Source organism: Rissa tridactyla, chromosome 4 (assembly GCF_028500815.1).
Source record: "Rissa tridactyla isolate bRisTri1 chromosome 4, bRisTri1.patW.cur.20221130, whole genome shotgun sequence".
Taxonomy (NCBI): Eukaryota; Metazoa; Chordata; class Aves; order Charadriiformes; family Laridae; genus Rissa; species Rissa tridactyla.
In genome coordinates this window covers 267765-279509 of record NC_071469.1, presented here as the reverse complement: position 1 = coordinate 279509, position 11745 = coordinate 267765, and the positions used below count along the sequence as shown (strand labels likewise).

At 72.7% G+C, this 11745-nt stretch overlaps 2 protein-coding genes across 2 annotated transcripts; one reads left to right on the top strand and one right to left on the bottom strand.

Annotated features, from left to right (window-relative positions):
- The first annotated feature begins 3781 nt into the window (after nt 1-3781).
- On the top strand, nt 3782-8442 carry RTN4RL2 (reticulon 4 receptor like 2). Its single transcript, XM_054197674.1, has 3 exons — nt 3782-3815; nt 6387-6871; nt 7690-8442. Exons 1-3 carry the CDS (start codon nt 3782-3784, stop codon nt 8440-8442), a joined length of 1272 nt encoding a protein of 423 aa, XP_054053649.1.
- Nucleotides 8443-9839: 1397 nt separating this feature from the next.
- TIMM10 (translocase of inner mitochondrial membrane 10) lies at nt 9840-10770 on the bottom strand. The gene is made up of 2 exons (XM_054197683.1): nt 10610-10770; nt 9840-10085 (listed from the first exon to the last, which is right to left on the bottom strand). The coding sequence occupies exons 1-2, from the start codon at nt 10678-10680 to the stop codon at nt 9884-9886; spliced, it is 273 nt and encodes a 90-aa protein (XP_054053658.1). The 5' UTR covers nt 10681-10770; the 3' UTR covers nt 9840-9883.
- Nucleotides 10771-11745: the final 975 nt, after the last annotated feature.

Sequence of the window (11745 nt, the reverse complement as noted above, 5' to 3'; positions counted from 1 at the left end):
ACCCGTGTCCCCCCCCGCCCCACTCACCCGCGGGCTCCCTGCGCCCTCCCGAGCCCCCCGTCAGCGTGTCACCGTGCCACCCTGCCTGTCCCCGTGTAATGGCCGGTAATGAGGCCTCATTACAGCGGACGAGCGGCTAAAGATTAACCCGCGCGGGGCAGGGGGGGCCGCGCCGCCCGCCGGGGGGGCAGGCTATGGGCAGGCTATCTTTAGCCACCCGGGGGCACCGGGGGGGGGGCACGGGGGACGTCACCTTCCCAGCACCGCTGGTGACATCCCGTCAGGGGTGTCACTGCCTGGGGTGCCCCCAGACACCCACCGTGGGTGCTGTTTGCCACCCAGCCATACTGGCAAGCCCCAGCCACACTGGTGGCCCCCCCGCACTGGTGGACCCCCACGGGGGAGCAGGAGGGTCGGGAGCCCCTGGCACCGGTGACTCCAGCGGCGCTGGCCCTGACGTGTCCCCCCCAGCTTGCCCCAAGCTGTGACCGGGGCGGGGCAGGTGTGGACAGGGGACAACCACCCCCCCCCCACCCCCCCCCCCGATCCCGGCCCCAGGGGACCAGGGCGTCCTGCGGGACTGGGCTGGCTTAGGCCTCGCGCCAGCTCCTCGTTCATTTTAATAATTAATTGTAACGAGGGCCAGTTCATTCCTGCGGGGACCGCCTGGTCCCCAGGCAGCGAGCGTGTGACTTCTCCAGAGGCTGCTATGGGGCTGGGCTGCGGGCCCCTCCTCCTCCTTGCCCCACTGCTCTCCCCAGGGGGGCGCGGGGTGCCCCCGGGGTGGGCAATGCCGGCGCCCCACGGAGAGGGGCAGCGGTGTGGGGCAAGGGCAGGGGCAGCAGTGGCAGCCCCAGCCATGGGGACTTTGCCCCTGCACGTGTGAACGGGGGGGGGGGCGCACGTGCCCCTGGGGGTGGGCAGCCGTGGGGCACGGCCGCGCCAGCGCCCAGAGCCTGCCCCACGCCACGGGGGCACCAGGGACCCCCGCAAGGCCCGAGGGTGCTGGGGGGGGGGGGGTGCAGGGCACATGGTGGCAGGGGGACGAGCTGCGGGGGGGAAGCCCCCCAGGCACAGCCCTGCCCCACAGCGCCGGGGCTGACACAGCTCCACGGCCCGGCCTGACACGCACCCCCCTCCCCTCCCGCTCGCCCCACATTGCGTCCACACAGCCCCCAGCTGCCCCACCCCACGGCCCCGCGGCCCCCCACCCCACGGCCCCGCGGCCCCACAGCCCCCCGCGCTGCCTCCCCCGGGGGGGCCGGGACCATCCGGGCCCCTCCGCTCCCGCTCGGCTCCTCCCGCCACCCCCCCCCTCCCCGCCATCCCCGGGCGCTGCTCACCCGCCTCCCACGGCCCGGCGCGGCGGGGAGGGACCGCGCAGCCCCCGGCCCGGTGCTGCCGGTGGGTCCCGGCAGGTCCCGGTGCCGCCGGTGCTCCCGCCCCTCGCCAGCGGCGGGCGGGGCGGAGAGGCCCGGCCCGGTCCCGGTCCCGCCCCCGGGCGTGGGGGGACGCGGGAGGCGGCCCCGGTGGGGTCACCCGGTGGGTCCGCCCCGGGAGGGGCTGTCCCGGATGAGGACCCTCCCCCCGGCGTGCCGCGGCACTGCCCACCCCCCTTCCCCCCCCCCCCCGGTGCCATCCCTGTGCCACCCGTGGGTGTGTCACCCCTCTGCCACCCCCGTGTCCCCTTGTGCCCGTCCCCCGTGTCACCCCTCTGCCCCACCCCGCCATCTGCAGGTGTGCCACCTCACCTGGTGTCCCTGAGATGTTCTCCAGCTGGGGCCACCCTGGGGCCACCCTTGTGTAAACCTTGAGCCACCCTTGAGCTACCCTTGGGTCAACCTTGGGACACCCTGGGGTCAATCTTGTATCAGCCTTGGGTTATCCTTGTGTCACCCACGGACCACTCTTGGGCCACTTCCAGCTGTGTCACCCCAGAGACAGCCCCTGACCAGCCCTCCCCCCCCACCCCGTGCCACCCCCTGGCTCTGCCCACTCATGCCCGCTGCCATCCCTGCCCTGGGGGTCTTGTCACCTGCCTGTCCCTGGCACCTACCCCACAGCCTGCCCGGTCCTGTGTCCCTCTGCCTCCCCTCTGTCTGTCCGTCTGCCCTCCTGACGCCCCATCCATCCACCCATCCATCCATTGTCACTTGCAGCCACCCCTCCTGTCCTCACCCGTCCCCACCCCTCCAGCCAGCCGTTCATCTGCTCAGTCAGAACCCGTCCGTCTGTCCATCACCCATCCATCTGTCCATCACCCATCCGTCTGTCCATCATCCTCCGTCTGTCCGTCACCCATCTGTCTGTCCATCATCCATCCATCTGTCCGTCACCCATCCGTCTGTCTGTCACCCGTCCATCTGTCCCCCTCCAACCACAACTCTGTCCATCCTCGTGCCCGCCCAGCCGTCCATCTGTCCCACCACCCTCCAGCCGCCCTGCCCTTCCCCAGCCGTCCATCTGTCCCTCTGTCCTTCACCTCACCACCCGTCTGTCCATCTGTCTGCCCCTCCAGCTGTTCCCCACCCCACCATCCTTCTGCCCACACATCCCTTCGTGGACACCCATCACCCATCTCTGCCCATCCCGGGCCTGGCTGGTGGCATCAGGGCCCATCGCTCTGCCCCCCCCGGCCCTACATCCCCCATGGGTGAGTGCGGACAGGCTCCCACGGGTGGGCACATCCCCCCAGACCCCCTGCAGACCCCACGGGGTTGAGGCACCCAGCTCCCAGAAGGGTGCTGGGCCGGGGTGTCCGTGGGCCCGTGCCGGGGACGCTGTGGGGCAGGGTGTGGGGGGGAGCGGATGGCGGCCCCTGAGTCAGCCCCGCGCCGCCCACGCCCCCTCCCACGGGTGCCCGCCGCGCCAGCTTGTGGTATTTCGCTCGCCGGGAGCCGCGCCGGAGACGGCGCCGCAAACACGCTGCCGGTGCCAGCTCCTGCCGCCGCATCCCGCCGCGGACACGCGTGTCCCCTCCCCACCCCACGTGGGGTCCGCTGCGGGGCACGGACCCCCCGCAACCCCCTGGCGGCCCCGCGGGGCGGGGGGTGTCGCTGTCCCGGATGGCCGCGGCGCTCGGCACCATGGACAGCGCCGGCGCCAGCACCGCGGACAGAGCCCAGTCCCGCGTGGGAGTGGGGCGGTGCCGCGACCCCCCCCCCGCGCTCCCCCGCCCCGCCGCGACCCACCGCGAGCAGCCCCCGCCCCACGACGGGGTCCACGGGATCCCCGCGGGCACCGCGACCCCGTGCGGGTCCCGACACCGTGGGGGGAGGGAGGGAGGGGAACACAGCCCTCGCGTGTCCCCAGTGGGGGCACCCCACCGACCCCCACCGTCCCCAGTGGGGGCACCCACCACCGACCCCCACCGTCCCCAGTGGGCGCATGCCCACCGACCCCCGCGTGTCCCGTGGGGGTTCCCCCTGGGGGTCCCACAGCACGTCCCCCGTGGGCACCCGCAGAGTGCCCCCCTCCCCTCCCCGCCGGGGTCCCCCGTGGCCCCCCCCGCGTGGGGCGGGGCGGCCGGCCCGGGAGGGGTTAAGCGGCGGGGCCGGCGGCGGGGGGCGGAGCGCGGCCGCCCCGGGATAAGGCGCGGTGCGGGGCAGGGCTGAGCCCACCGGAGCTGCGGGCAGCACCGAGCCCACCCGCGCCCGCAGCCCACCCGCGCCCACCCGTGCCATGCCCCGGCGGCGCGGCGGGGGTGAAGGGGGCGAGCAGCCCCCCCGGCGCCGGCCATGAGCCCCCGGGCAGCGGGCAGCGCCTGAGCGGCGGCCCCGCCATGCGGCCCCCCACGGCTCGCGACCTGCCCCAAGGTAGGCGTGGGGACGGGCGGGGGGCCCACGGGGGTCGGGGTACCCCGGGGTGGGGGGAAGACCCGGGGTGACACCCCGCTGAGCGCCGTCCCGGCTCAGGGTGCCCGGGGTGCGGGTGCCCCGGGATGCGTGGGGAGCGCCGTGACCCCCGGGGTGCACAGCCCGGCGCGGGGGGGGCAGCCACGGGGCGCCCCAGGATGCGCCCCCCCGCGACCCACGGGCTGCCAGCCCGGCGTGGTGGTGACCCACGAAGCACGGGGGTGCTCCGTTCCACCGTGGGACCCCCAGCCCGGCGTGGGAGTGACCCGAGACCCGCGGGGTACCCGGTGCACGCCGAGACCCCCAGCCCGGCGTAGGGATGACCCACGGGGTGCTCAGAGCCACCCCAGGACCCCCAGCCCGATGTGTGAGTGCCCCACGACCCACGGGGTACCCGATGTCACCCCAGGACCCCCAGCCCAGCGTGGAGGTCACCCACGACCCACGGGGCGCCCAGTGCCACCCCAGGACCCCCAGCCCCGTGTGGGGGTGTCCCGGGACCCACGGGCTACCTGCTGCCACTCCAGGACCCCCACCCCTCTGTGTGTGGGGGTGCCCCACACCCCACCGTGTGGGCACGTCTGGGGTGCCGAGAGTGCCCGTGTCACCCCACGGGTGGGTTCCGTGGGGTCCCCACAAGCGGCGGGACGGTTCCGTACCGGGACTTGGGCGCGGGAGGCGGGGGGGGGGGCGGTGTGTGCGGAAATTGGAACGGAGGGGTGGGGGGGTGGCGGAAAAAAAAAAAAAAAAAAAACCCCGGTGCCCGGGAACCGGTGACTTCAGCTCCCAACTGAGTCAGCCCGCGGCGTGGGGGAGTGACAGATGGGACGCGGGTGGGGGGCGCACGCCGGCACGGGGCGCCGGGGGAGGGGGGGCGGTGCTGAGCAGATGCGCCGGACGCCTCCGTGGGTGGGTGGGGGGGGGTGTCGTCGTCGTCGTCCCCCCCTCCTCCTTAGCGCACCGGGGGGGGGGGGGGGCTGTGGGCCCCTCCGGTGCACCGGGGGGGCCCACAGCCCCCTCCCCCCCCACGGTGCGCCACGGAGGGAGGGTGAGAGCATCCCCGCATCCCCGGGCGTGGGTCCAGGCCGATGGGTTGAATTATGGATGAAGCTCTCGGGTTGCAGCCCGGAGAGGGAGGGAGAGGGAAGGGGGGGGGGGGCGGTGGTGGAATTCGTCGCGGCGGGGGGTGGGGGGGGGGGTGGGGAAGGGGGGTATGGACACGGAATGGGGTTGGGGGGGGGGGGGGGGAGTGGGAAAGAAGCGCCGGGCGCGTGTCACCGGCGAGAGCGTCAGCCCGCGCCCACGCGTGCCCCGCCTCGCACGTGGCGGCCACACGCGCGCACGTGGCACCACCCCGTTGTCAGGGGGACCCCCCCCCCCCCCGACATGAGTGGGGTGCGGGGTCCCCAGGGGGAGGGGGTACATGGAGTGGGTTCGGTGTCGGGGGGTCCCAGGGGAGTGTGGCCCTGTGTGGCAGGGGTGCATGGGCCCACGGTGTGAGTACGGTGCCGTGGGGGTGGTTCGTAGCCCCTTAGGGGTAATCATAGCCCTGGGGGGTCCCAGGGGAGCATGGCCCTGTGTGATGGGCACGGTCCCATGGGACCGTGGCCACATGGGGTGGCCAGAGACCTGTGTGGGTCCCGAGGGACCGTGGCCCCCAGGGATTGGGCACAGCCCCCCCCAAGGTCTCAGGGGAACAAGATCCAGTAGGGAAGTCCTTTTTGGGGTGGCCAGCCCTGTGTGGTGGGCATGGTCCTATGGGGCAGCATGGTTCTTTGGCGGGGCACAGCGCTGTGGGGCTGACATGGGCCTGGGAGGGCTCCTAGGGGTGTCCAACGCTATGGGGTGGTCATGGCTTTGGGGTTCCCCTTGGGGACTGTGGCCATGCGGGTTCTCTTGGCCTTGGGGGGACTCCTGGGGCACCATGACTGTGTGGGGTGGTCATGGTTTTGGGGGTCTCCTAGGGGTGTCCAGCCCTATGGGGTAGTAGTAGCCTTGGGGTTCTCCAAGGGGACCATGGCCATATGGGTGGTCGTGGCCTTGGGGTTCTCCTAGGTGACCATCGCCATGTGGCAATGAGGGGAGGGGTGGGTCCTGGGGTTGTCCGACTCTATAGGGTAGTCATGGCCTTGGGTTTCCCCAAGGAAACCACAGCCATGTGGTGGGCATGGCCCTGGGGGTCTCCTAGGGATGTCCAGGCCTATGGGGTGGTCATGGTCTTTGGATTGTCCAAGGAGACCATGGCCATGAGGGTGGGCATCATCCTGGGACAGAGGGGTCCTAGGGTTGCCCAGCTCTATGGGGTGATCATGGCCTTGGGGTTCTCCAAGGGTACCATGGCCACACGGGTGGGGATGGCCTTGGGGGGCTCCTAGGGGTGTCCAGGCCTATGGGGTGGGCATGGCCCTGAATGTTTCCTGGGGATGAGGAGATGTTTCCTGGGAGGACCCTGCCGGGGCGGTGGGCGCGCGGGGCCGGGCTGGGGCAGCGTCCCTGCCGGTGCCCCGCGCTGACGCCCCGCTGTGCCCGCAGGCGGGCGCCTGGCGGCCCTGCTGCTGGCGGCGCTGGCGTGGGTGCCCGGCGGGGCGCCCGCCTGCCCCGCGCTCTGCACCTGCTACGTCTCGCCGCCCACCGTCAGCTGCCAGGCCAACAACTTCTCCTCGGTGCCCGCGGGGCTCCCGCCCGGCGCCCGCCGCCTCTTCCTGCAGAACAACGTCATCGGGGCGCTGCGGGCGGGCACCTTCGGGCCCAGCACCGTCACCCTCTGGCTCTACTCCAACAACATCTCCTCCATCCAGCCGGGCACCTTCCGCCACCTGCCCGCCCTGGAGGAGCTCGACCTGGGTGACAATCCCCACCTCCGCGTCCTGGCCCCTGACACCTTCCACGGCCTCCGGCGCCTCCAGGCCCTGCACCTCTACCGGTGCCAGCTGGCCAGCCTGCCCAGCGCCATCTTCCGCGGCCTCCACAGCCTCCAGTACCTCTACCTGCAGGAGAACGGGCTGCTCTACCTCCAGGTCCGCCACGGCCCCGGGGCTGCCCCGGCCTGGCTGTGGGGCGACGTGGGGCAGGGGAGGGGGGAGGCACTTCAAACAGGGCGGTGGGGGGTGCCTTCAGGGCACCGGGCTCTGTGGGAGACCACAGGGCAAGGTGGCAGGGGACACGGATGGAGCAGGGACACAGGACAGGGTGACACCCATGGAGCAGGGACATGGAACAGCGTGAGGGCCATGGGGCAGTGTTATGAGTGGTCCCAGCAGGGCAGGGACGTGGCAGGGGCCTCTTGGAGATACACATGGGGCAAGGTGTTGGGTGATGCCCATGGAGCAGGGACACAGGACACGGGTGACACCCATGGAGCAGGGACATGGATGATGCCCATGGGATACAGGCATGGGACAGGGCAGTGGGAGATGCTCATGGAGCAGGGATGCAGGACAGGTGACACCCATGGAGCAGGGATGTGGGACAGAGTGACGGCCATATGGCAGGGGCCTCTTGGAGATATGCATGGGACGGACAAGGTGTTGGGTGATGGCCATGGAGCAGGGACACAGGACATGGGGCAGGGTGAAGGGTTACAGAGACAGGACACGGTGGCGGGTGGTGCTCATGGAGCAGGGTCACAGGGAAGGGTGATGGCTGCAGGACAAGGACACGGGGCAGGGCTCCAGGTACAGCCCACGGAGCAGGGACGTGGGGCAGGGCTCTGGGGACACCCGTGGGCAGGTCTGTGGGGGATGCCCGCCATGCGGGGACGCGGGGCAGGGCTGGGGGCCCCCCGGTGGGGCTGCGCACCCCACGCCCACCCCCTTCTCCCCCCTCCCCACCGCAGGACGACCTCTTCGCCGACCTGGCCAACCTGAGCCACCTCTTCCTACACGGGAACCGGGTGCGGGCGCTGTCGGAAGGCGTCTTCCGCGGCTTGCCCAGCCTGGACCGCCTGCTGCTGCACGCCAACCGGCTGGTGGCCATCCACCGCCGCGCCTTCCGGGGCCTGGCCCGTCTCACCATCCTCTACCTGTTCAACAACAGCCTGGCGGCGCTGCCAGGGGACCCGCTGGCCGCCCTGCCCGCCCTGCAGTTCCTGCGCCTCAACGCCAACCCCTGGGCCTGCGACTGCCGCGCGCGCCCGCTCTGGGCCTGGTTCCGCCGCACCCGCGTCTCCAGCTCCCCTGTGCCCTGCGCCAGCCCCCCGCACCGCCGCGGCACCGACCTGCGCCACCTCCGCCCTCGTGACTTCGACACCTGCCCTGACGAGGAGGAGGAGGAGGAGGAAGAGGAGAAGAAGAAGAAGAAGCAGGAGGAAGATGGCGGTGGGGTGGCGGTGATGGGCACCCCCGGGCGGGCGCTGGGTCGCCCCGGCACCCTCCCGGCTGCGCCGCCCTCTGCTTTCTACCGCGACGGCTTGCCCCCCCACGACCTGCGGGGACCCCAGCCCCGGCCGCCCCCCCCATCCCGCGACTCCCGGGGCCCCCCCAGTGATGCCCGCTGCCCCCGGGCACCCTGCGCCCCCACGGCCGCCGCCACTGTCCTCCTGCCCCCCGTCCTCCTGCCCCTCCTGGGGCTGCTCCTGACCCGGCTCTGAGCCCCCCCAAGGGGGTCCCAGCTCCTCGGGGGGGCCTGTGCCCCCCTTCTCCCCAGGGGGGCTCCTAGAACTGTGGGGGGCAGCTGGGGTTGGGGGGGTGCAGGACACAGGGGGGTCGTCCCCCCAATCCTGAACGGGAAAAACCCGCAACAGGAACCAAAAGGTGGGAAATTATTTATTAAAAATGGTCTTATTTTGGGAGAGCGAGGCCTGGCTGCTGCGGGGAGGGAGGCGGGGGGGCTGCTGCCTTTCCAGGTCACCGCCTGCTCCTCCTGAAATATTGATGTCCCCGTCACCGCCGCCGCGGCTGGAGGGCAGCGAGGCATGCACAGCTCCCTGCGGGTTCCGAGGGGGGGGACGGACAGACACACCCCCCCCGGCCAGTGCTGCCCCCCGAGCCGTGGGGCTGGCACACACAGGCACCCCCTGCTACCACGGGGCCCGGTGACACGACCGCCATCACCCCGCCTTGGTGACACCCGTGGCGCTGGCACCCCAAACCCATGGCGGGGGGGTGGCACCGCAGGCGGGTGTAACGGGAGCCACAGGGCCACCAAGCTGCTACCACCCGCGCTGTCACCCGCATTGTCACCAGTGCCGTCCCCCGCGCCCTGCACGGCCTGACCCACTTCCCAGCAGGCGCCGACGCATGGACAGTGCCGAGCTGCGGACGGACGGAGCCCACCCTGGCCTGGGTCCGGCTGGGTGGGTGTCACCCCTGGGGTGTCCCTGCTCCGGTGTCCTTCACCCAGGGCCGGGGTGTCCCCGCGCCAGTGCAGCTCTCGGGGTGTCCCTGTGCGGGTGTCCCTGGCCCTGTGGGCGCACAAGTACGTCCCCGTGTGTCCGGGCTGTCCCCGCTCGGGTCCCCACGGTCCCTCCCCAGGTGTCCCTGGATGTCCCCGCGTGGTCCTTGTCCAGGTGTGGGTGTCCCTGGAGTGTCTCCGCATGGTCCCTGACTGTGTGTCCCCAGCCAGGGCTGGGTGTCTCGGGGGTGTCCCTATCCGGGTGTCCCCATCCAAATGCTCCAGGGCTGTGTCCCCCCAAGGGTGTCCCTGTCCCTCTCCAGCTGCTCCAGGGCTGTGCCCCCCCGGGTGTCCCTGTGCAGGGTCCCCCCTGTGTCCCCCAGCTGGGCAGCAGACAGGGAGGGACAGAGCCCCGTCCCCACCCTGCAGGGGATTACAAGGGGCTCAGCCTGGCTCTGCCTAATCCCAGGGATTACATGGGCTGGGCCTGGCCAGGGGAGAGGGGGGGCACCCGGGGGTGCCCCCCTCAAGGACACGGCACGTGGCGGCTGGGGACAGCAAGGGGGGGCTGCCCAGCAGCAGCACCGGGTCCCACGCGCACCCCAACACGTCAGCACGGGGCAGGCCTGGGGAGGGGGAGGGAAGCAAACCAGCTGGCCCAGAGGCTCCAGTTTATTGGGGAGCCGGGGAGCGGGGGGTCAGGCGGTGCCGGTGCCCTGCTGCATGCGCTTGAGCAGCTCCTCGTCCTGCAGCGACAGCTCCGTCAGCTTCTTGCCCATCCTCTCGTGCACCTCCAGGTACTTGGCCACACAGCGGTCCAGGCACACGCTCTCCCCCTTCGACAGCTCCGCGTCCTTGTAGTGGGGGGGGACGCACTTTCGGTGGCACGCCTGCGTCATCCTGCACGGCACCCCTGCCGTCAGCCCCTCACCGGCACCCACCGAGCGCCCCAACGCCTCCTGTCCCCCCAGTGCCATTGCTATCTCCAGGCACCCCCAGAACCCACCGTGTCCCCCACTCCCAGCACCCCGCAGTGCCCCCAATGTCCCCCATTCCCCAGTACCCCCCAGTGCCCTCCCATTCCGCAGGCACCCCCACAACCTCCTATGTCCCCCATTCTCGGGCATCCCACAGTGCCCCCCACTCCGCAGGCAGCCCCCGTGCCCCCCATGTCCCCCATTCCCCAGCACCCCCAGTGCTCCCCATGCCCCAGATACCCCCCAGTGCCCCCCCCAGATCCCAGGCACCCCCCGGCACTCCCCAACACCCCTCCACCCCCAGCACGCCGGGGTCCCCCAGCGCCTCTGATAACCCCCAGCGCCCCCCCAGCCAGGGGCACCCCCCGGTGCCTCCAGCACCCCCAGTGCCCCCCGCACCCCCAGCCCCACGCAGCCCGCAGCCCCGTGCCCCGCCGCGGGACGCACCGGTTGTACATGTCGGCCATCATGTCGACCTCCAGCTCTGCCGCCAGCTGCTGGGCCCGCAGGGGGTCCATGGCCGCCGGGCCCCCCCTCGCCTCGCCCGGCACCCCGCGCCGCCGCACGGCCGGAAACACGTGGGCGCCGCGCTTCCGCCCGCACCGGGAAGCGTCCCGCCCCGCCGCCGGATTCGGCCAATAGAAGATGGGCGGGCGGGGAAAAGGGAGCGCGTCCCCGGCGCTGATAGGGTGTGGCGGGAGGGGGCGTGGCGGCGCCGGCGGCCAAGGTGAGGGAGGGAGGCGCGCGCCTCGCCAGCCCTTTGCCCCGCGGGGGGCGGGGTCAGCCCGCAGGGGGCGTGGCCATCTCCGGGCTCCGCCCCCGGCCGTCCCGGGGGTCACGGGCGGCTCCGTGACCCCGCTGTGTCCCCCGTGTCCCCACCGCCCTGCCCGGCCTGTCCCCGGGTCCTCCGGGTCTCCAGGGTGCCCCTGACCCCCCTGCCCCCCCGGGTCCCCCCGGGTGCCTCTGACCCCCCGTGTCCCCGTGACCCCGGTGTCCCCCATGTGCCTGAGACCCCGCGCGTCCCCCCCGTCCCCGCTGCGCCGGTGTCCCCAAGTCTCCCTGTTCCTCTCTGGGGTCCCCATCTCCCCTGTCCCCTCCGCCCCACCCCGGCGCCGGCCGGCTATCCCTGTTCCCTGTGCCCCCCCCGCCGCGGGCTCCTTCGGGGTGTCCCCGCTGCCCGGGCGGGGGTGTCGGGGTGTCCCCTCTCCGGTGCCGCCCCTGCCGGGCCCCACGCGTGTCGCCGTGTCCCCGTCCCGGGCCCCACGCGTGCCCCGCGGGTGGGCGGTGAGTGAAGGCGGCACCTGCCCCCGCCGGTAAAAATAGCCCTGGGGCGGGGGGGCGGCGAGAGAGGCGGCGGCGGAGCCGGGAGCGGGCGGGAGGGTACGGGGCGAGGGGCGGCTGGCGGCGGGAGAGGGTATGGGGGGGCTCTGGGGGGGTGCTGGGGTCTGGGGGGGTCGGCATGGGGTTCTAGGGGGGTGGGATGGGGTTAGAGGGGGGTTGAGAGGGGGAACTGGGCGGGCGGGAGGGGGAACGGAGGGGTCGGGATGGGACACGTGGGGTCGGGGGGGGATACGGGGGGATCG